Below are 24,506 nucleotides of genomic sequence, written 5' to 3'. Positions count from 1 at the left end.
TTGTATTAATTCTAATTCTCTTTATTGTAATTAGAATACAGTAAAGCCACCAATTGGTTTTGTCTAGCTATGATAAAATGATAATGATGATAAAACATGTTTTAAAAAGTAACAGGACCTTAAAACATCTAGTCATAAGAATTTGCTTAGAAACTCGCAATGATATGGTACAAACTTATGTTGAAATATGTTTAGAAAAGTAATAAGGACCCTAAAACATCCAGTCATAATTTTGCTTAGAAGCTCAAAATGATATGGTACGAACTGATGATAAAATAAGTTTAGAAAATAATGAGGACCTTAAAAATCCAGTCATAATATGGTTGGAAAGACATAATGATATGGTACAAACAAAGATGATATCAGTAAGCCAGTCATTGTTTATCTCATCTGAAGTAGAAGCAGTGATAACACCAAGGTTGGAGCATCAGATAAGATATTACTCTTCTTGATTCATTCTACTTTTATACTAAGTTTAGGCTTACATTGTCCTCTATTGATATAGATCACAACTTTTTTTTTTTACATGTAGTATGTCCATCACAGTTGAGTGTTGAAATCCTCCTCTGCAAAATGAAAAAGATGAATCTCATTCCTTAGTTTTGAGCAGCCCACTGTTTGAGATCTCTCCGGAGCAATTTTCCTGTTGTGTTTTTTGGTAATTGTTCGACGAATCTGACTCCACCTTTCAACTGCTTGTGTGGGGCCACTTTGTCGTCCAAGTAACTGATAACTTCCTCCTCTGTTAGTTCAGGGATTCTTTTGACCACGTAAGCCCTTGGAAGTTCCCCAGCCCGTATGTCATCTACTCCAACAACGCCAGCATCAGCTATGCCAGGATGCTGCAGGAGAACATTCTCCAGTTCGGAGGGGGACACCTGAAAGCAGAGAGATTGAGCTACTGAACAAGCAGAACTGAAATGTATTTCTGACAAGGGGCTTTGAACTGTTTTTTCAAATATATTATTCATTTGCTTGGATTATTCCAAGCAGGTGTTCTGCGTTCTTTATTACCACTGGCATGTCATTCAGATTTTTCCCAATAGTCTAGTGTAAACTGTTTATTTCCTCTTGTGTTTACGTATCATTAAGCCTTCTACATATGACTTCTTAGGTCTCCCTCGCAATTTACCTTTTGTACATGAACTTCCCTGACAGATATATACTTAGCTATAGTCTCCGACGTTCCCGACAGAATTTTTTTCAAATCTCGCGGCACACGCGACAGGTAGGGTCAAGTGGTCTACCTTACCCGCCGCTGTGGGTGGCGGATGTACGAACCACTCCCGTAAGCTTGTCAGATTTTTCTCTGTCGCGGGAACGATAACAACTGTTGTCGGTTCCTCTCGATAGTTTTTCGATTCTCGCTTGCCTGGAGTTAATTTGGACTTCTTTTGGTGACGTATTCGCTTTGTTTGGCTTGGCATACGCTGATTGTGGACCGGTTTGATTTTGAGTTTGATTTTCTTTAAACGATGTCTGATCTAGAATCGGTAGTTAAAACTTCGGTTTTGTTTAGGGTTTGCGTGAATGAAGGATGTAAGGTGAGGTTGCCGAAAGCTTCGGTAGACCCCCACACGGTTTGCATGAAATGCAGGGGGAATGAATGTGCTTTTGCTAACCCTTGTAGTGAATGTAAGGGATTGAATGAAGAAGAATATAAGGCTCTCTCTTCTTATGTTAGGAAGTTGGAACGTGATAGAGTGCGTAAGGCTTCCTCTAGAAGTTCTAGCAGATCTAGAATGAGTGAGTTGGATGTGGATCCTAATAGGACTAACGTAGAATTAGAACCTTCTCCCAAGTTGCAGCCCCGGCTCCCCGCACCGAAGCCGAAGATTCGCCTTCGGAGGCGGCAGCTCTGAAAGCCAAGAATCGTTCTGTGGATCAGAAGATTCGTCAGTTGGAAGGTAAGGAGAGTTAGTGATCAGTGCAGTGTCCCCAGTGTTGTGGAGGGTGCGTCTGACCGGCTCCTTAGTGCCTCTAGGCCTAGACCTCTTCCAGACTCCCAGTTCCAGTGGAGTAGGAAAGTCGAAAGCCGGAGGAGGGCTAGGGAGAGCCCCCACCGGTCAGGCGTCCCTCGGCAGATCCTGAAGTACGCTCCCAGGCTGCCTCGGATCGTTACAAGAAGGAGCTCCTACGCCAATGCTTCTCCTCTTCGTCTCCCTCTCCGAAGAGAGGTTGGAACTCCCCGGATGCGTCGCGCCCGTTGAAGAGGGCTTGGAAGGCTCCCTGCAGTCCTTTGGCTTCTAGTCCGGAGGTTTTCCCGGAAGAATCGTCGGTGGAGGCGAAGAAACCCAAGAAATCCTGTGATCGTTCTTCTTCTCGCGTCCGCGCTCGGCGCCTGCTTCCGAGGAAGAACTAGAAGATTCTCCCTACGAGAGTACCGCGGGACTTCAAGCTCAGATCACGGCGCTAGCAGACTCTCTAGCAGTTAGATCACGTAGGAAGAAGGACGTTTCTCTTCCGATCAAGAGATCTAGGCGCCGCTCTTCAGAGGATCGTTCTCCTTCATATGGGGAGGTTTCGTATGGAAGGGGTTGGGGGGCTCCAAAAAAAAAAAAGCGTTGAGCGCCCATCGCGCGCGGGAGCGCCCTCGCTCGCCTGGCTCTCTTTTCAATTTCAAGGCGCCAAACATCGGTAGGACGCTCTATGGAGAAAGAAGTTTTTTCTCCAGATTGGATTCCCGCTTCCGGTAAGCGCACTGCACCTGCTCATCACGCGATTTCTTCAACTCCCTCGCGTGAGACTTCTCCTCAGCAGCCTCAAGATTATAGAAGGCGCCCTTATACAAGTAGGCGTTCTTCTTCCAGATGTCACTCTCCTCGAGTATCGGATCGTGACTTCTCTCCTGACAGGCATCTAGAGTCTGGTTGGAGTCGTGTGCATGATAGACGGCCTACTGTTAGACCGCTCCCCGCAAGGTAGGCGCCAAGAGCCTACTGCACATAGCTCTCCTAACTAGGCGCTCGTTTCTTTTACTTGGTAAGCGTCATTCATACGCCTGATTATTCTCCTAAGGGCAGACAACAAGAGTCTTTCAAGCGCCCTTCTCCGTGTAGGCGCTCTCCCCGCTTCTAGGCGCACTTCTCCTGACCGTTTGTCTCTTGGTAGGCACCAGGAATCCCGGAAGCGCCCTTCTCCAAGTAGGCGCTCGTTAGTTTTGAAGCGCCCTTCTCCTGAATGTTACCCTCTTGTTAGACGTCAAGAGTCTCGCAAGCAGCCTCTCCCTAATAGGCGCATTTCGCCTTCCAGTCGAACTTCCGTTGATCGTACGCAACTGGACAGGTATGGAGAGCCGCGCAAGCGCTCTGCTCTCGATAGGCGCTCTTCTCCTGGCAGCCGCTCGCCTCAGGATAGGTGCATAGAGTATAGTAGGCGCTCGCCTCCTCGTAAGCGCCCTGCGGATGTTTCCGAGGATTCTCGGAGTAGGAGCCCTACCTCTCCTTCGGCTGAGATCCGTATACCTCGAAGAGGGAGTCTCATCGTAGACTCCCAGATCTTCTCATCGTTCTCCAGTGGATGTGAACTCTTCTAAGATAGGGCGTTCTCCAACTCGCTCAACTCCTGCTAGGATCCCTTCGTCACCTAAGGATCTTCCGCGCTCGCCTCGACAAGACGTCCTAGAAGGTTCAGATGAGGAACCGAACACTTCTGCTGCTGTCTCTTCTTACAAGAAGCTTACAGAGCTACTTTTACAAGTTTTTGGGGATTCCCTTACGCCTACGGCTCTCCTTCTCCTCACTCACTTTTTTCAACGGCGAAGACAGCGAAGAGTTTCTTCTTGTGTGAGGATGAAGCCAACTCTTTCTATGAAGAAGGCACTGAGGAGTTTTGGTTCCTGGATGGCTTCCAAAGAAGGAAGCGGGGAAAACGATGTTCGCTTTTTCCTCCTTCGAAGTTATCAGGACGCGCTGGTTTCTGGTACGAACAGGAGAGCCCTTAGGATTGGGTCTACCGTCTTCGGCTGATTCGGATTTTTCGGCGCTGGTAGATTCGACAAGGAGAACTGCCCTTAACTCTGCTAAGACGACTTGGGCAATGAATGAATTGGATCATTTGCTCAAAGGTATGTTTAGAGTGCTAGAAGTATTTAACTTCCTTGATTGGTCGTTGGGAGTCCTAGCCAAGAAAATTGAAGTGCCAGAGTCAATTTCACCAGATGATCTTATGTGTGTTTTGTCTTGTATGGACAAGTCAGTAAGAAGACGGAGCGAGTGAAATCGCCTCCCTTTATGGGGCCGGGATCGTGAAGAAGAGGTCGTTTATTGTTCCTTCTTAACGAAGTCGGTCTCCCCATGCTCAGAGGTCTTCTTTGCTGTTTGCTCCTCTGTCTACTCAGTTGTTCCCGAAACATCGAGTGCAGGACATTTCGAGGTCACTTTCGGCCAAAGCCACCCAGGACCTTTTGGCACAGTCGGCAAGAAAACCTCGCCCTTCCTTCCCTACCAAGGCTAAGAAGGAAAAGGAAACAAGTGTTCGAGAACCCTTTCGAGGGGCATCTTCATCAAGAACCTCTACGTTTAGAGGTCGTAGACCTTCAAGAAGGGGTAAGACTTTCGCCAAGTCTGTTAAAGCCCCCAAATAACTTGCAAGTCCTTCAAACAACGGTGGGCGCCAGACTCTTAGAGTTTGCAGAAGTCTGGGCCCAAAAAGGGGCGGATCCTTGGACCCTTTCTATTCTGAGGAGAGGTTACCTCATCCCTTTCGTCGAAAGACCTCCCTTGACGACCATCCCAAGGGAACTGACGGCCAGGTACAGAGACCCCATCATGAATCAAGCTCTCCATCTAGCAGTAGATCAGATGCTGGAGAAGGGGGCTATCGAACTAGTGTCAGACCATCATTCATCGGGCTTCTACAACCGCCTTTTCCTAGTTCTGAAGTCCTCAGGGGGATGGAGACCGGTGTTGGATGTAAGCGCCCTGAACTTCTTCGTAGAAAAGAAGAAGTTCACGATGGAAACGCCTTCATCAGTGCTGGCAGCACTTCGTCCAGGGACTGGATGGTTTCCTTGGATTTACAGGACGCTTACTTCCACGTACCGATCCATCCTTCCTCGAGGAAGTTTCTCAGATTCATGATGGGGGGGAAATTTTGTTTTTCAGTTCAGGGCTCTGTGTTTCGGCCTCTCGACGGCCCCTCAAGTGTCAGTTCACTGGGGATTTTGAGGAATGTGGCTCAATGGCTTCATTTGAAAGGGGTGAGGATATCCATGTACCTCGACGATTGGCTAATAAGGGCCAATTCAGAAGATCGTTGTTTGAAGGACTTACAAGTAACTTTAGAATTGACGAAGGCTTTGGGACTTCTCGTCAATTTCAAGAAGTCATCACTAATTCCCGAGCAAGAGTGTGTGTATCTCGGGATACAGATGAACTCTCTGAGTTTTCGGGCTTTTCCCTCGCAGGAAAGGATAGCCCGAGGATTCGAGAGAGTAACAACCTTCTTAGGGAAAGAAGTATGCACAGTGAGGGAGTGGATGAGTCTGCTGGGGACACTCTCCTCTCTGGAGCAATTCGTTTCCCTAGGAAGGTTGCACCTGAGACCGCTCCAATTCTTTCTTCATCGGAATTGGAGTCGTCGTTCTCAGGATTTGACGTACTCCCTGTCGTTATCACAGGACATCAAGAAACATCTCTTATGGTGGACAGATCCCAACCTCTTTGCGAAGGGACTGTCTCTTCAATCACAGACCCCCAACCTGGTGTTGTTCTCCGACGCGTCGGACATGGGGTGGGGTGCAACTCTGGGAACCAACGAAGTGTCAGGTACCTGGGTGGGGGACCAGGTAGCCTGGCACATCAACAGAAAGGAGTTGATGGCTGTGTGGTTGGCTCTGAAGGCTTTCGAGCCCAAAGTCAGAAGATCGGTAGTGCAGGTCAACGCGGACAACACTACAGCTCTGGCATACATCAGGAAACAGGGGGGGACGCATTCCTTCTCCCTGTACGAGACAGCAAGAGACCTTCTTCTGTGGGCAGAAGAAAGAGGAATCAAGCTTCTCACCAGGTTCGTGCAGGGAGAAAGGAATGTAAGAGCAGATCTCCTCAGCAGGAAAGATCAGGTCCTTCCCACAGAGTGGACCCTTCATCTGGATGTATGCCAGAGCCTGTGGAAGTTATGGGGCAGGCCACACATAGACCTCTTTGCCACGTCAAAGAACAAGAGGCTGGATCCTTACTGCTCTCCGATATCGGATCCAAAGGCAGTAGCAATAGATGCTCTTCTTCTAGACTGGAACGGACTCGACGTCTACGCGTTTCCCCCCTTCAAGATCCTGGGGCTAACTATCAAGAAGTTCGTAGAGGCCGATTCAACGAGAATGACCTTAATCGCTCCCTTTTGGCCGGCCCAAGAATGGTTCACAGAGGTACTGGAATGGTTAGTGGACCTTCCAAGATCGCTCCCGCTAAGGAGCGATCTACTCAGACAACCCCACTTCGACAGGTACCACAAAAATCTCCTCGCTCTCAGTCTGACTGGTTTCAGACTGTCCAAAGTTTGGTCAGAGCGAAGGATTTTCAGCAGCAGCTGCTAAAGCAATCGCAAGAGCGAGGAGACCTTCCACCTTGCGTGTATACCAGTCAAAGTGGGATGTCTTCAGACGTTGGTGCAAGAGGAAGAACATTTCATCTTCCAGTACCTCTGTGACCCAAATTGCGGATTTCCTTATTTTCCTCAAAGAAGAATGTCATCTGGTTGTGTCAACTATTAAGGGATACCGCAGTATGTTGGCGGCGGTATTTCGACATAGAGGCTTAAATATATCCGATGATAAGGACCTGCATGATCTTATTAGATCATTTGAAACCATTAAGCGTCCTCATGGAGTACCGAACTGGAATCTAGACGTAGTCCTACAATTCCTTGGATCGTCTAGATTCGAACCTCCTGGCTTAGCCTCTTTCAAGGACTTGACGAAGAAGGCTATCTTCCTTTTGGCCCTAGCTACAGCTAAAAGAGTGAGTGAGCTCCAAGCTATTGAGGGCAATGTAGGGTTTAAGGAAGATTCTATGGTGTGTTCGTTTCTTCCAAGTTTCCTTGCAAAGAATGAAAACCCATCACGCCCTTGGCCCAGGAGCTTTGAAGTTCATAGTTTATCTTTTCTAGTAGGGGAAGAGCCTGAAAGAACTCTTTGCCCTATGAGAATTATGAAGTATTTCCTTAAGAGGAAGGAACAACTTAAGGCTAATCAAGATGTACTTTGGTGCTCCGTAAAGGATCCCACTCGGCCCATGTCGAAGAATGCTCTTTCCTTTTTTCTGAGAAGCCTTATTACAGAGGCACATGTTGCCTGTAAGGAAGATCATTTTAGACTACTGAAAGTGAAAGCTCACGAGGTGAGAGCCATCGCAACTTCGCTTGCATTCAGAAAAAATATGTCTGTGCGGAACTTGATGGAGGCGACTTTTTGGAGATGCCAATCGGTTTTCGCAAACCACTACCTACGTGATGTGAAAATCACATATGATAAATGCTTCGCCTTGGGTCCTTTCGTATCGGCGGATTCGGTGCTGGGGCAGGGAGCTGAAACTTATCCTGTGTAAATTTTTTATATGTTACCCTATATTTTATATTGTTGTTTTTTGGTTGTCTGAAAGAGGTTGCAGGAGGCACCTCTTTTTGTCGTAATATTAACCCTTTGTATTTTGGTTAGGTGGTCTGGTGGGTTTTGGCTCCTTGCAGAGGTAGTGGTAAGGATCTGTTAGGTAAGCGGACAAGGTCCCTCTCTAACAGCATCCGACTTGGATTCTACCACAATAGGGGATCACATATCCCAGTGGTAGATCCGAGAGTCTTTCAGCATCAGGTCACGTCCTAGCTGTAGCTCTCCAGGCAATGCAGACTCAGAGATAGTATCTATGAAGTCTTCATCCTGAAAAGGTGAGAACCAAGGTTGTTATATCCTACAACATTAGTTGTTTCCCGTCTTACCTGTATTATTGAGCTGTCTCTTACCCTCCACCAAGGGTGCCAATCAGCTAAGTATATATCTGTCAGGGAAGTTCATGTACAAAAATGATATTGTTAAACTACAATAAAGTTTTGTACATACTTACCTGGCAGATATATACGATTAATGGCCCACCCAGCCTCCCCTCAGGAGACAGGTGGAAGAGAAAAATCTGACAAGCTTACGGGAGTGGTTCGTACATCCGCCACCCAGCGGCGGGTAAGGTAGACCACCTGACCTACCTGTCGCGTGTGCCGCGAGATTTGAAATTCTGTCGGGAACGTCGGAGACTATAGCTAAGTATATATCTGCCAGGTAAGTATGTACAAAACTTTATTGTAGTTTAACAATATCATTTTTTTTGCAGTCAGTTCAGCTTTGTTTTTCCCTTTAACGGTCAACTTGCACCTATTTATGGTTTCAGATTCATGGACTCACACATTCGCGGATTTTTCTGTGGAACATTTATTCGCGAAGTTGCCTATTTGTGTTATTTTTCATAGAGAAATATTCACTTATTACTGTATTTTCATATCATTTTTATGATAAAACTATTAAAATACTTGGGTATAAACATTTTTAGAGGGTGTTTTTGGTATTTGAACTATCAAAATAGGCAGTTATAAGCATTATTAGAGGGGTTTAGAAGCTATGTTATTTTCTCTTTTCTCTGATTTATTATTTATTATGTGAAGAAGGTTTTGGCAAGTTCTCAGTCTACAGTCCCTCTCTTTCTGACCTCACTAAACTTATGTTCTATGGTCTGTATTTAAATTTTCTCTGGTTTCCACTGAAATATTTCAACTGGCAAACTCACCTGTGATCCCTTAACCTTGATGAGTTCCTTGATACGGTCCACGATGTAAAAGTAACCATCCTCGTCATACCTGGCAGTATCACCTGTCCTTACCCATCCGTCTTCAGTAAATATCTCTGCTGTGGCTTGAGGTCGTTCATGGTATCCAACCATTAACTGTTGATAGAATTGCTCTTAGTCATTCAGAATATCTAAGTAGGATATGGGTAGGGACTTAGTGAGAATACAGAAGAAAGAAAGGCCTATAGAAACCAAAGACACCAAAGAAAGATAGGCCTTTAAGATTATTAGTGAAAGAAAGGTGGATCTTGAGAAGCCAAGGACGAGCTTCAAGAGTGGTAATGTGTTGTGGGATAATGAAATTAAAATACACTTCTTCAATATCAGGAATTGGGACAGTTTTGATGTAAAAACAGTTAAGGTAATGAATGTGCAGGTTAAACATGGCCTAATGTCTGAGCTTATTATGTACTAGTAATTGTAATGAATATGAAAAACTCCATACTAATAGAAAAGAGTATATTTGCATATGTTTTGGAGCATCTCATCTCTATATTATGGAAAATGCAGAATAATATTATAACAAATAATACAAAGCTGCTAAAAGATAGCTGATACAAAGTAATTTACTGTATGTGATCTTGCACAAAAAATTGTGTTCATACCAGAGATCTAACATTTAGCCTTAACTTTCTACTAGAAAGTTATGACAGTACTCTACTAGAAAGTTAGTACAGTATTAACCCTTCACAAGAAATTTATTGTAAAGCATTAAGTTCCCAGCAGAACTCAGAGCATCAACTTGTAACGAAAGATTTGATGTAAAACTGTCAACTTACTGATGGGGATTTGACGCAAAGTTCACCGTCTTCCCCTGGTCCGAGCGCCTTCCCTGTGTTATTGTCTAAAATCTTCGCTCTAACATTAGGTAGAAGAGGCCCACATGACCCTATCTTCTCTGGTCCTGTCAGCGGTGTGTAGTTAATGATCATGGTTTCTGACATTCCATATCCTAGCGTGGGTAGTGGAGAAAAATTAAAATGAAACGCAGTTTTTTTAAACCAATAATTTTCAAAAGTCATTCAAGTTGAATCAGTTGGAAAAGCTGTATCTTTAGCGTTGAATCAGTTGGAAAAGCTGTATCTTTAGCCTTCCATGAAGTCTGGATTTAATGGTAGTATTACACAAGCATGTTTGTTTATATCTTGTAGTATCTATCCATCAATTTTCCACATAGTACTGTATTTAACATCAATGTTAGTATTGTAGTTAACGTTGATGGTAACTTATTGAAGTGGCTCGTGTTTAGAACATCCATGTGTCATCCTCAAAGATAGTTCATTGTAGCAACCAATCTTGGTTGCTTGCTGCAAAATATGTCACTGAAATATTAGAAAAGACTTGGAAATATTCCTGTGACACTACTTCAAATGAAATACAATATATGTATAGCAGTTCAATTCTAGGCTCGCAGCAGGCAAATGCCTACAGTGAGGTTCACTGTAGGTATGAATAATGGATGTTTACAGCATCCAGCTGCTGACTAACGGCTCTAACTATTACTTCTTAAATAAACCCCTTTATATTCTGGCTTTGTTTATCTTGGTGTCCAACCACTCATAATACCCTCTTTTCACTGCAATAAGTGCTAAATGGCCAAAATTATCTCGGAGCTTGGCTCAGCAGCTTGAATTTCATAAGTAGTCAAGTCTGAGAGTCAAATGGACAGGGTTCTTTACTTTCTGTATCAGTGCACAATTTGCTTGCTTTTAGTATTTATTTATTCTAATAATAATACCAAAGACGAAACCTCACCAAGGTTTAACTGCATACTGTTCAAAAGATGTTATGCAGGAATTGGAAATGTATAACAGCTATTTACCAAGTTTGCACCAAAGACTATTGTGGATTTTGTTGGCTCTTTACTACTCTCTAAATTAAACAAGATAAGGCATTGTTATAATTATTGGTATTTAATACTTGTATGTATTATCATCGGTCACTATTTACCTTCCTGGAAGAATACAGGATTTGGTGCTTTAGTCTTCAAAGCATGGGCAACTTCCTCTGGACAAGGCGCAGCAGTACACATCGCAACCCTCATGTGTGTCAGGTCTTCAGGTTTGACCATTGGGTGAGCAGCCAAGAATTGCAGTATTGGAGGAACCAAGTGGTAAACTTCAACCTACAAAGGAGGAGAAATAAAAAAAAAATGGATCATTAGGAAAAATGGTCAGCCTTGAACATTGGCATGGAAAGTTATTGTATAATCATAATTGTTATAAGGTAGTGTAGACCAGTTGCCCCCCCAAAAAAAACACATATCCACTTTTACTGACTTGCACAGCATTTCCAAAGAAATTGTCAAATGGTGAATGAAAATGAGATCAAGACTGTGAAAGTAATACAGTGGAGTGGTTATGCCGGAATGAATGAAATTGAAACTATGTATATAAGGCAGTGTTATAACACCTTCCTGCATGCAGTCTGATACACAAGGCAAACTGTTGGCTGTACCACCTCTACTGTTAGAAAAGGAGGTAATAAGCTGACTCTTTAAACATGAAGAATATAAGTAACACTTCATCTGAGTAGACTTCTGTACGTATTTATTGGCTACCATATTATGATAATTTTTTGCTATGACACCTATTGTACTTGATAAGTTTGTCAATATATCTCTAAATTGGTTGTTAAATGTAATGTGCAGGTTAGTTTAGGTTAGGAATGATGTGCAATTGCTATTAAATATGTCTAGATTAGTAACCAAGGGTCTTGGTTTCTAATCAGCAGTGTTTGTTTAGTCTAGGCGTTAGTGTAATGAAATAAAAAGGAATCTTACTATAAATTATCCTCATAACCAACATTGATTATTTTGGAGACTACAAAATGTTCAGCTCCCATCATTTGTTTCAGAAATATTTTTATACTGTATTGTTTCTAAGTATTTAGTATATACGGTGGCGGTTGTTTGTGACTTACAGAATTTAAAACTACATATATAGTACATATACTATATATTTCAGCATCTTCAATTGGAATGACAATCTCTCATCACCAGATTCTTGGAAATGGAGGCTGAGGTAAGTATCCAATTGGAGGATATGATGGATGGACATATATGTGTGCGAAGAATTGAAATGACAGGAAAAACAGTGGAGACCCCATATTCGCGGATTTCTCTATGGACCATATCTACCCATTATTCACGGGAAATTCACGTATTCGCTATATTTTTCTGTGAGAGATATCCATAAATTCCTGTTTTTTTTTTTATCATAAAATGCACATTTTGTGATAAGACTATTATAAAAAAACAATATAAACATTTTTAGTAGGCTTTTCATGAGTTTCAACCACTAAAATAAACAGTTTTAAGTGTTTTTATAGGGATTCCAACTATTCGCAGATTCTAGCTATTCTTCAAAAGCAAAACCAACTTTTAAACCCATTTTTTTTAAAAGAAAGTACGTATAGTGGTGCATGCAGCTGAGACAGTTCCTTGTAATTAGTAATGTTGCCCCAGTTTTGAATACCCATCCCTCAAGTTCTTTCAATACTAGTTTTACATTTATCATTATACTTTGGTTGTTGATAATATAGATAAAATCATTTGAACATTTAGTATATTCACTTTTACAATGACATTTTGCACTTCTTTTGAGGGTCACTCAAGAAATCAGCATGGAGTTTCTATATGGAAACATATTTACAGTAATTGGAAATGCTTTACCTTGTGTTTTTTGTGTGTAGCAATGAAGGTTTCCGGTGTGAACTGGGGAAGCGTCACCAACTTACAGCCATATGTAAGGCTGGAATTCAAAAGGATGTACAGTCCATATGCGTGGTAAAAGGGAAGGAGTCCTACTATGACATCTTGGTTTTCCTCTGTCAAAGAAAGAAAATTTTATGGTGTAACAGTAATGGTCTATGCGTGAGGAGCTCCATGTTTATAGACTTACCATTGCCTGGCCCAGGTTCAGCTTTTTTCACTAGAACTAAGACACCCTGGTCTGATTTATGGGACAAAACATAATGTCCTTATGGTCTGAACCTACTTTCCAGAACCTCTCTTTCATTGCCTTCATTTTTATCAGTAATACTGGTACTCTGTAGCAATATTTTCAAATGACCCAGATCTATCTTAGGTATAATGAAAACAAAACTGATATATGGGATTCAACCCAGAAAGATTCCGGTAAGGATGAAAATAAGAGTTTGTCTAAAGTCCCTGAGATAAGAGAACCAAATGTAAATGAGTTTACAAAATAAAATACCAAGTTAGATAAGAGGAAGATTCACTTGGATCTTACTCATCACAAACTGAGATTATGAACTGAATTAAACCATCAGATAAGGGTGCATTTTGAGTTTTGAAAGCCATTAATTTTTGCACATCCTACCAAGCAAATGGTGTCAGCTTCATGGTAGCTAGACATTTAGTCCTATATATTAAAACGAGTAAAAAATGAGTTGAAGAAACTTGGGCACAATTGAGTTTTCTGTACATTGCCATAAAAATGGTGTCAGTTCTATACCAATATTTGTTCTTGGGTTGCATGTTTCAGCAATTCCTTCTTTTCTATCTACAGCTCAGATTTGGAAATTTCCTCCTCCTCTCGGTGACAAATATTTGCTCTTCCTTTTGGTTCAAGTCTCACCCTTTGTTTGCATTGCTTATATATTTCTGTTGTCAATTGGGTCCAGACTGGTTAAGGCAGTTTGATTGCTCATCTTACTCGAGTCTACATTTATGAAAATGATGTTATTATTAAATAAGTGTCACTCACCAGCGGTTCTTCTGTTGGCATAGAATTGAGGTTGATGCACCATAGGATTTTGATCTCCAACGGCTCCGTGCAAAAAAGTGGCTCCTTTAGGGAGGCCTGTAGTCCCGCTTGAGTACTGCAGACAGCAAATGTCGTTTCTCGCAAACTGCAAATGTTAGAAGCGTGAACATTTTCAAATTCAATGGGTTCCTTATGAAATGTGTATATAGTAATTAGTTGTAAGGGGTTTGTAATTTCTTGTGAACTGTTTAGTATATAAATCATTGTACGTACACTTTCACGAATAACTGTACAGATACGTGCTTTAAGTGATGTAAAATAAAACCAGTGGTCAACTAACTGAGAGAGGAAAGTATGTAACTATTTTGCACTGGATGGGTTAAACAGTTGGGTAGACGCAGTTGTTGTGGGATAACCACTTGGACATTTCTTTCCATTTGGACTAAGAATGTAAGTTAGTCTTCTTAACATCAATCAAATTTGTTATTTTGAATACCTATCCATTTACAACACTTAAGTTACTTGTGCATACTGTAGGCAATCATTTTAATTAACAATTAAAGGAGGTGGCAGACTCAGAGGAGAGGGGCTAGTCACACCATGCAATTTTCATGACTGTTGCCTAAAAGCAATTGGCAATTAAAATGAGGAATGTGAATAATGCAGTGTATAAGAAATTGTTGTGCTGTTTAGAAAACTTATTTCCAAAATGAAAGTCTTTTCACTTAATGACCCATTACAGTATACAGTACATTGATGTACACGACATACATTTAAAATTACCCTTTAATTACGTACATTTTTACTTCACATGTTCTGTATAGTAATGAATGAAGACAAGTAAAGTGTATTTTTGAGATGGATGATGTGGTTGTATTAGTACATTGTCAGATATCATTGTCCTCATTTACGTAAAATATTTATATGCAAGAAGTATTCACTTCCATCTTTATTGTTCAGTTCTCATTACTTTATATACACATTCTCATTCAAAATACATAGTTATAGATTAGCTTCTTCATTACCCCACACATGCCTTTACTGGTTCTTTAAAACTGCATCTTGTGGGTCTGGTGTTCAAGAACAAGTTTGTTTTTGGCCTAATAACTTTCTGCTTACATATATACATACTATAAGAATCTCTCATTTCAAAGGTGCCAGCATGAAGTGTTGTCCTGAACAGGAAGACCCAGACCAGATATGAATTTAAGCAGAAAATGCACATAACTTGAGATAGTGAAGAGAACTCGCATTTAAAATCACAGGGAGACGCTGATAATAATACAAGAGTTTTTGATCAGCAGACATCGCCAGGATGTTAATCAAAATCAGAGGACTTCGACAGTAATAAAAGAGAGACAGATAGCTCGTGCTTCATACATGAAAAAGAAGGAATATCTACGAGAAAAGAACAAATCCTTTTGCAAAGCCACCTCATTACTAAGTTACCTCTTTAAAATCAACGAAGGGTATATTCTTGTCCTCGGAGATTTCCAGGAAATTTGGGTTACCAGAAGAAGACGGTCCTGCGACATAGACCTTAGGAGGGTTTTGTATGCTGGAAATTGCTTGCATGACAATACCTTCCATGAGTGGATGAACTATGACAACCTTGGATCTGCTGTCTCCCAGTTGGTAACTGACCTCATCTGTGAAAGAATAAAGAAGTGTTAAAAGGATTCCTAGTTAAAATATGAGTGTTTTGGCTATTTGGTCCATTATTTTGATTTCAGAATTATTCCTCACATCTTTAGATTCTGGAGACAAACATATAAAATGCCAGGAAGAAACAAACAGGTTAATGATGATAATAAGTTTTCTGCTTAAAGGAAAGTAGTTCTGGCTGCCGTGGAACATATTAAAGTTAGAGAAATGAGGAAGAGAAAATGACATGAGTGGGCTCTACCCCTCATATGAATCATGGAGCATAGAAGTGGGAATGAAATTCAGTAGCATGGTGGCAGAAGGGAAGAGACGTGGCAGTGCTGGCTTAGCGTAAGTTTCAGTGATCCTTGTGATGAGGATGAGCACTTGTAGAGAATACAAATTACAGATCTGCACTTTAGTGTAGGATATGGTGACTTGATAAGCATTGTAAGGCATACCCAAGGGGAGAGAGATTACGTACTTGCAGTGAATGCTGAATTAATCAACGTAAACGCGGCTCCGGACGTCATGGTCCCCAGGAAGGCAATGGCATAAGAAGGGCAGTTTGGCATGAATATGGCAACGACGTCTCCTTTGCCGATCCCCTGTTTCTGCAGATGCGATCCCCAGCGGAGCGATCTGTCGAGGAGCTCGCCGTAGGTGTAGGATAATCCTGTTATGCCACATTCCTTCAGAAAATGGAAGTCTCGTGAGGAAATGATGCCTCTCAATGAACATTTGTGTGTCAGAACAGTAGTTTGTAAATACTAATTTCCATAAGAGTAAATACGAGTGATCATGAAAAAAGGGACATTTCCCTAGAATACAGTCGGCCCCAGTATTGACTGGGGTCAGGGACCACAACCACACACGAAAAGCAAAAGTCCGCATTAAGTTTTGGCCCCTTTACAAAACGTTTATAACTGCCTATTTTAATAGTTCAAACCAAATATATCTTAAACTAAAATGCTTATAACTGCCTATTAGGTATAATAGTTCAAATACCAAATATGTTTTAGTTAAAATGCTCATAACTGTCTATTTTAATAGTTCAAGCACCAAATGTATCTCAAACTATCATCCTAAAACACTTTAATATCATTTCAATGTCATCCTACAACATTACCCTGGATAATATATGGCTTACAACTACATGTGAAAACTAACCTAGTTCCCCCTATATTCAGGTGCGGCCATTTTCTCTCATGCAGTATAGAAGCCAATCCGTTTTCTTTTAAAGTTGATAGGGGAAACACTCGGAATTCACAAGTAGATTTAAATACTGTCCCTAAATATTTAAATACCCATTGGAAACATATAAACATTTGGTTTCATTGATGTTTTGCCATGTTTACATTAGTATTTGAAAATTAGTACATTTATATATCATAAATGAATTTAGTCACGAAATTAACAAGACAATACAGTAATTAGAGAATATTGCTCTATGAAAAAAACGCGAATTAGTGGATTCTCCATGATTTATTTGGATTTACGTTCAACAGGAAAATCCTTTTCACGGTCTTGCAATTCACAAACTCGCCTATTAGCGGATTTCTCATTGGAACATATGTAGTACACATTATTCGTGGAATTTTCGGATATTCGCGTTATTTTTCACCGAGAAATGTTCACTAATTGCTGTATTTTCATATTATATTTATGATTAAATACACTTTTTTTTGTGATAAAACTATTAAAACACTCGGGTATGTAGAAGCATTTTTAGACTTTTATTTAGTGCTTGAACTATCAAAATAGGCAGTTCTAAATTTTTTTTAGAGCGATTTTAAGTATACGCGGATTTGGGTTATTCAAGGGGTGTTGGGTCTGGTGGTAGCTACACATCCCCCGCCAATATTGGGCGGATTGTAAAGGGGTTCCACTGTATTATAGCAATCATTAAAGTAAGTGGGTTTTGTCACAAGTTTTGTACAGTATTTGAGAAAAAGGTTTCAGTTCTAACTCTGCATCAAAATAAGAGGTGTTATAAAAATTTGTGATCATTACTCAAGTTATATTTCACCTTCATAAATGTAATAGTTTATTGTTAATCAAGTTAAAAGGTGGTTATCACTCGTTAACCATAAAAATCCTTATTACTAGTTTTCTGTTAATTATATTTATTTTTTATCTTATTTTTTTGTGTGTATTCGCCTGGTTTTTGGTAGAGTTACACAAAACATTTTGTTTAGATTTTTTTCCAATTTGACCAAGATGGGCTTTGTGCCTTGTGATTAAATCATAGAAAGGATAGGAATGTAACATTTGGGAGATTAAGAATGTCAGTGTTTGGGAGAAGGGATCTCTATGGAAGAGGATATAAGCTCAGCTTTGGCAGAGCTTTGCACTGTTCAAATGCTATATTATCATTATAATTATCATTATATTGCAGAAGCCAAATGGACCATTTACTTGTAACTAGTTTTCAAAGAAAAAAATTTCTTAATGCAAATGAAAACTTGACAAAAGGAAGAGAAATCTAAGATACTGGTAAAAGAAAACAAAGAATTAAGTTCCCACCACTCACCACGGCCGTGAGATGAGACCACTTTCTTGCAGTTTCTAGGCTCAAGGAACAAATGTCCTTTTCGCCAGGCCCCACAGGTGGGAAAGGTGACACAACCTCAAAGTTTTCCTCGATCACAATTCTGAAAAGAAGAAACGCTCTTGTATCGCACTTTTAACCATATAAACATAGAGTTACTTTTAAATTTGAAGAGAGACGCATTACCATTTCTGCCCTATACATTGAGGCCCTCATTTCTAAAACTGCGCCTTTGTTGAGGAAAAGAGAGCATTGGCCTTAGACTCCAATAGTACTGATATCCACGTAGCCACTTACTTGGGTGCTTTTACTGATAATGCAGCTAAACTGAAGGGCTTCGTAGGCTGGGCTTTCAATGGCCACCTCTTGGCCAAGCCTTTTAGCAAGTTCAGTGAGGGCCGCATTTTTTTTGGATGAGCTGTGGATTTCTGAGTGCGTCGAGAAGTCAAAAGCAAATTGTGCTTTTTAAGTTTAGTTTTCCTGCAAAGAAGAAAGACAGGTTATTTTGTTTGCAGGCTCACAGGTTTTGACACAAAACCTAAACTGTCCGCTCTTGTGTACAGGTAGTTCCCGGTTTATGACGGGGGTTCTGTTCTTGAGACGTGTCGTAAGCTGAACGCTATAAGCCAGAGCATTGTCGAAAATCGTAAAAATTGCTAAGAAAACCTTACTTTTAATGCTATGGGTGCATCAAAAACAATGTAAACTGCAGTTTTATTGCATTTTCATAAAATAACTCTCAAATATTGATTATTTTGCTCTTTTGGAGTCATGTTTCTTCCGTCACATAAGCAGCGTAACACTGGAACATGCGTCGTAAACCTGGAAATAATTTCTTATGAATATAATTGAAAAGTGTCGTAACCTAGGAACGTTGTAAGCCTAAACCGTCGTAAACCAGGGACTCCTATACTTGTTTACTAGTTTAACAATGGTTCGTCGTTACCTGTGTTAGTATATCCAAATTGCTTTTGTTATCATCCTGATATTATCTTTATTCACTGATCATTCACCTTATAATAGTTATGATAAGTTAATAAAATCAAGGTTTAGACTTGACATCTGTACCAGGATAAGATTAAGGCAATGCTTTCTTCCTCTGAGCTGGAAGTGGCTGAGTCAGTCAACATCTTTGAAGCTGACAGTCGTCTGCCCTTTGTTGTGATCTGGCGTATTTGCTTGGACATTCATTTGCATGTTTATTATTGCGATTGTGTGTTTTGTAGCTACAGCTTCTTAATGGGCTGTTTTTGGTGTATATTTGTTGTGATCTGGCGTATTTGCTTGGACATTCATTTGCATGTTTATTATTGCGATTGTGTGTTTTGTAGCTACAGCTTCTTAATGGGCTGTTTTTGGTGTATATTGTGAATATTATGTATATATTATGTATATTATTAATCAAAGTAATACTAGTATAGTACAAAATGGTTTTGCATGAAAACTATGAAGTAAAAAAATAACAGCTAGGTTGATTGTACGTACTTTTCAGGGGATGGCAACTAACTTGGGGAGGCAGGGACATTATGAGCAAATGTATAATCTTCAACAGAACCATTTCTAAGTAATTTTACTAGATTACGATAGAGTAGAAATAAAAGTTATTATCAATATACTTATTGGTGTTCCCCAGACTGCAACTGCTTCACGGAATCTTTCCCCACGAAAGGAGTAAACGGAAGTAAAAATTTTTATAGTTTCCCCATCACAAACCACATAGGAGGGTTTGTGCTGTCGGTACACCTCATGCGGTGCAAAGTATAGGCATTACTTCAGGATAGGCTCCACTTTGGAGGGGTGCCGATCGTAAAAAAAATTTGCCAAAAATACACTAATCAAGACAGGCTAATGAAATTATCAGGCATTATTAGCACTATAATAACGCATATTCTCTGTTAGTTTTATCATCCTACAGGGAAAATAAATGATTTCATTAAAAAAAATGTGAAATTCAGTGACTCTTGTACAAGGGACACTGGTGGTCGGTGAGAAAACTACAGCCTTGAATAGAAATTCGGTCTGACAGAATGTTTGTATATCCACCTTGAACATGCACATAACGTATTATCAAAATAGAACAGTAAATAAGCACGTAATAACAACAAAAAAGAGCAACAACTTCAGCGAAACCATCGCCGATATATATGCAAATCGCAAATTTTATAGTTTATCTCTCAAAAATTGGTCTATGTCGTTTTCTACATTTTCTAAGATTAGTTTCATCACAGAAAACAAATTTAGGGTTATCAGGGGTATCTAAACTAATTTTTCAAGTTTCTTGTCCCAAGAAAAAATCGCTTTTTCGTTTTTTCTCTGATTTGTTTTTTTTTTTTTCGGGAAGGGGGGGGGGGTATTTCTTTGATTGTCCTAAATAATATAATTTTTAGAAGTTTTAGGCTATCAAGTGACATAATAACTACAAACTCTCAAAAGGTTTTGTCCCTAAATCGAGGTTTGAATTTTTTTTCCTAGCTATTATCTCATTTATCGGCGTGGCTTTCGCTGAAGTTGTTGCTCTTTTTTTTGTTAATACGTGCTTATTTACTGTTCTATTTTGATAATACTTTAAGTGCATGTTCCAGGTGGATATACCAACATGCCTACAGACCGAATTTCTATTCAAGAGAGTAGTTTTTTTACCGATCACCAAATTTATCCCTTTGTACAACGGGCACCGAATTTGAAATTTTTTTTTTTTCATAAAATCATTTATTTTCCCTGTAGGATGATAAAACTCACAGAGAATATGCGTTATTATAGTGCTAATAATGCCTGATAATTTCATTAGCCTGTCTCGATTAGTGTATTTTTGGCAAATATTTTTACGATCGGCACCCCTACAAAGCGGGGTAGGACGATCGGCACCCCTCCAAAGAGGAGCCTACCCTTCAGGTTCCTTTTCAAGGCTGAATGACCTCATATAGGTCCCAGTTCTTGGCTTAAATTTTAATATTCCATTCCATTCCCATCATAAATTCCTGTGCCTGTGGTCATTTTCTTCATCAAAGTATAAGCATTTGTTGGTTACTTGTGACTCGGACATTTTATATTTGCGCGTCTTTTGTTTTTCCCAGCTTTCTGCTCGTAGTACTATACAGGAGTAATTAATGACGTCTTCAACCACCACAGATATTTTGGAAATTATCTACGACTGATTGAGTAATGTTTACGATAAACGAAAAAGCCTATCGTGTTTAAAGAGATGACCTACTGTGATAGTATGATGCGTCAGCAGAAAGTGTCTGGGGAAACCACTGATTATCAGTAGACGTAATTGTCGGAGATTAACTGAAGATATAAATAATTGACCCATTATTATTATTATTATTATTATTATTATTATTATTATTACATTATTTATTATTATATTATTATTATTATTATTATTATTATTATTATTATTCTATTTATTTTTTGATTTAGCACAGTCATCCAATTCGACTGGGTGGCATCTATAGCGTGGGGTTCCGGGTTGCATCCTGCCTCCTTAGGAGTCCATCACTCTTCTTACTACGTGCGCCGTTTCTAGGATCACGCTCTTCTGCATGAGTCCTGGAGCTACTTCAGCCTCTAGTTTTTCCAGATTCCTTTTCAGGGATCTTGGGATCGTGCTTAGTGTTCCTATGATTATGGGTACAATTTCCTCTGGCATATTATCCCATATCCTTCTTATTTCTATTTTCAGGTCTTGATACTTATCCATTTTTTTCCATTTCTTTCTCTTCAACTCTGGTGTCCCATGGTATTGGGACATCAATGAGTGGTACTTTCTTCTTGATTTTGTAAATCAGCGTCACGTCTGGTCTATTTGCACGTATCACCCTATCTGTTCTGATACCATAGTCCCAGAGGATCTTTGCCTGATCGTTTTCTATCACGCCTTCAGGTTGGTGCTCGTACCACTTATTACTGCAAGGTAGCTGATGTTTCTTGCACAGGCTCCAGTGGAGGGCTTTTGCCACTGAATCATGCCTCTTTTTGTACTGGTTCTGTGCAAGTACCGGACATTCGCTTGCTATGTGGTTTATGGTCTCATTTTTCGTATTGCACTTCCTACACATGGGAGAGATGTTATTTCCATCTATCGTTCTTTGAACATATCTGGTCCTAAGGGCCTGATCTTGTGCCGCTGTTATCATTCCTTCAGTTTCCTTCTTGAGCTCTCCCCTCTGTAGCCATTGCCATGTGTCATTGCTGGCTAGTTCTTTAGTCTGTCTCATGTATTGTCCGTGCATTGGTTTGTCGTGCCAGTCCTCTGTTCTGTTTGTCAATCTCCTGTCTCTGTATATTTCTGGGTCTTCGTCTACTTTTATCAGTACTTCTTCCCATGCACTCTTGAGCTACTCGTCTTCACTGGTTTTCAGATATTGCCCCAGTGCTCTGTTATTATTATTATTATTATTATTATTATTATTATTATTATTATTATTATTATTATTATTATGCAAATATTTGTTCTTGTGAGATATACACTAAAAAGACATTAACTTGTTACTTAGAACATATGAGTCTAGAAGTCAATTAAAAGAATAAAATATAGCATAAAACGAACTGATAAAAATAAATTAATCAGTACACACGAAAATAAATTCACATAGTTAGCAAGAATAAGAGAAATGGTTAAAATATTTGTCTTCTTGAATGATATAGTCTATACGTACTGTATATGTATATAGCCTAATTAATTAGTACGAAACTCACCCTCGACTGGATTTCTATACCGTTTCTGGCGGCGTCGCTTGGGAAATGGTCGGCAGAGCCGTTCTCTGCCGAATTTGTAGTGGCTCATATCGTCACCCGTAAGATTTTGAGAGTCGGAGACCGATAATCATTATCGCTATCTTTGACCTCCACCAGATAAAACAGCTCTTGGCCAAAAAAACACGTCAATGGAACCGCCCAACGAACTTTGCTCCGTTACGTAGACGTCTGGTCTGATGTCTATAAGATTCTCTCTCTCTCTCTCTCTCTCTCTCTCTCTCTCTCTCTCTCTCTCTCTCTCTCTCTCTCTCTCTTGTAGTACTACTTTAAATTTCAGTTACAATGACTATACTTATTTAGATTTCCAAGGTTGTATGGAAGGTAAAGTTTTTGGGTATAGTCTATAAAACTACAAAGTATATCATCATTTTCATTTTAAACAGCGAGTTCAGTGTATAAGTTTACCTCCAAATTTAAGTAAAAGCACCTGACTGAATTCAAGTGTACCTGATTTTGTCAAAGTTAGGTTTTATCTTAAAACAAGGAAAAAAAAAATAAAAACTTTCAGTGAGTTTGTAACGCGAACAAGTAACGGGGAAGACATGTCCCAAGGAGATTGGTCAATTTTCAACGCCAAATTACCACACTCCTTCCCCAGCTTATATTTCAGTACCAGGAGAATCTCTCTCTCTCTCTCTCTCTCTCTCTCTCTCTCTCTCTCTCTCTCTCTCTCTCTCTCTCTCTCTCTCTCTCTACCAAGTTGGTATCCTCTAAGTCGGCGGAGTGACTCTGTTTTCTATGAAATTTAGCGAAATGAAACTGATCGAAATTTAAAACCAGTTCATTATTTTTTCCAGCTTAAATGTAACGAAACTAGACCAGCCATACCAGGTGTTCTGTCGAGAATGTGTAATAAGATGCAGAGTAAAGAGTTACAAAAAAGAAAAAATGCATAAACCGTTTAAAATAATGATTTATCAGAAGTGATATTCCCCGAGCTACGACTCTGATAGACCATAAAATAGCAATCTTAGTATTTATGAAGATTAGTGCACGAATCTATAAAATAGCGTTCTGTAATTCCAAAGATATTGGATAAAGAAATTACGAAACGTCAAATATTTAAGGTGCCACCAACAAAAAACTAACAACGAAATAGTTGCCACTAGTATAAGATGACAATTAGACCGATGCTCAGCCCTCACGATTTATTTATTTTTTCTAACTACTAGTCCTATATAAGATTCGGGTTTCGTTATTCTTTGTGCATCTTGACTCCAGTTGGTTACTGTCATTGAGGAAGAATATTGTGAAAAGTAATTTTATTGTTTGTTAACAGGGTTTGCGTAAAGAAAAAGTTATTTGTATATATTATTTACGAAAATTCCGCCAAAGTATAGCCTAAGAGATTAGAGCTTGGGAGAGATTGTAGTACTGCAGTTTTGGAAGTTACTGAAATTCAAAATTTTTAGGGCACCATTATATAATATATATATATATAGATATATATATATATATATATATATATATATATATATATATGAATATATTAAAAAAATTCTAAAAAATGGCAGGGAGAGTGAAAGTGTTTTGTTATTCAATCCATCTTGCGGGGCCAGCGATTAGGACGACGTCTGTTATCTTAAAATGTAATTGGTTTGTGATATTTTCGATTTTCTAAATAACTATTTATAAAATTATCTGGACTTTCATCGAGGTTTTCCCCAGTCTGCCTTTCCCCCGGGGTATCAGAGGATTGATAATGGCTTGGGTTTTTCATCACGCACACACACACACACACATACAGTATTGATAATGGCTTAGGCTTACCATCACACACACACACACACACAGAGGGTGAGAGAGAGGTTTTCAAGCAAAGCTTTAGTTCAAATTCGTGTATAGTACTAATTAATACAACTTAATTTATTTATGTATAACTTTGTCAGTATCATTACGCAGGCCTATTTTTAAATAATACCGTATTATGCAAATTTATGGCTGTTACCCTATTAATGAAACATCCATATACATATCGTTGAAGATAAA

The 24,506-nt window shown here is 39.7% G+C and overlaps 1 protein-coding gene across 1 annotated transcript; it reads right to left on the bottom strand.

The window, feature by feature from the left end:
* LOC135205315 (probable 4-coumarate--CoA ligase 3) lies at window positions 1–22,577 on the bottom strand. The gene is made up of 11 exons (XM_064235746.1): window positions 22,458–22,577; window positions 18,054–18,236; window positions 17,739–17,859; window positions 15,690–15,897; window positions 15,011–15,210; window positions 13,562–13,706; window positions 12,505–12,659; window positions 10,782–10,956; window positions 9,611–9,783; window positions 8,772–8,927; window positions 1–878 (listed from the first exon to the last, which is right to left on the bottom strand). Exons 2-11 carry the CDS (start codon window positions 18,158–18,160, stop codon window positions 597–599), a joined length of 1,722 nt encoding a protein of 573 aa, XP_064091816.1. The 5' UTR covers window positions 18,161–18,236; window positions 22,458–22,577; the 3' UTR covers window positions 1–596.
* Window positions 22,578–24,506: the final 1,929 nt, after the last annotated feature.

Source organism: Macrobrachium nipponense, chromosome 49 (assembly GCF_015104395.2).
Source record: "Macrobrachium nipponense isolate FS-2020 chromosome 49, ASM1510439v2, whole genome shotgun sequence".
In the NCBI taxonomy this organism is placed as follows: Eukaryota; Metazoa; Arthropoda; class Malacostraca; order Decapoda; family Palaemonidae; genus Macrobrachium; species Macrobrachium nipponense.
The sequence above is the reverse complement of the archived record's forward strand: the minus strand, read 5'-3'. Positions and strand labels throughout refer to the sequence as shown.

What these genes read in the sequence shown, in the direction of transcription:
- LOC135205315 (XM_064235746.1), bottom strand. Translation starts at nt 18,160, where the DNA reads ATGCGGCCCTCACTGAACTTGCTAAAAGGCTTGGCCAAGAGGTGGCCA. An exon ending in TTTGCGTCAAATCCCCATCA is followed by an intron (nt 8,928 to 9,610) that starts GTAAGTTGACAG and finishes TTCTATCAACAG; the next exon opens with TTAATGGTTGGATACCATGA. An exon ending in TCAAGGTTAAGGGATCACAG is followed by an intron (nt 879 to 8,771) that starts GTGAGTTTGCCA and finishes CTCTGCTTTCAG; the next exon opens with GTGTCCCCCTCCGAACTGGA.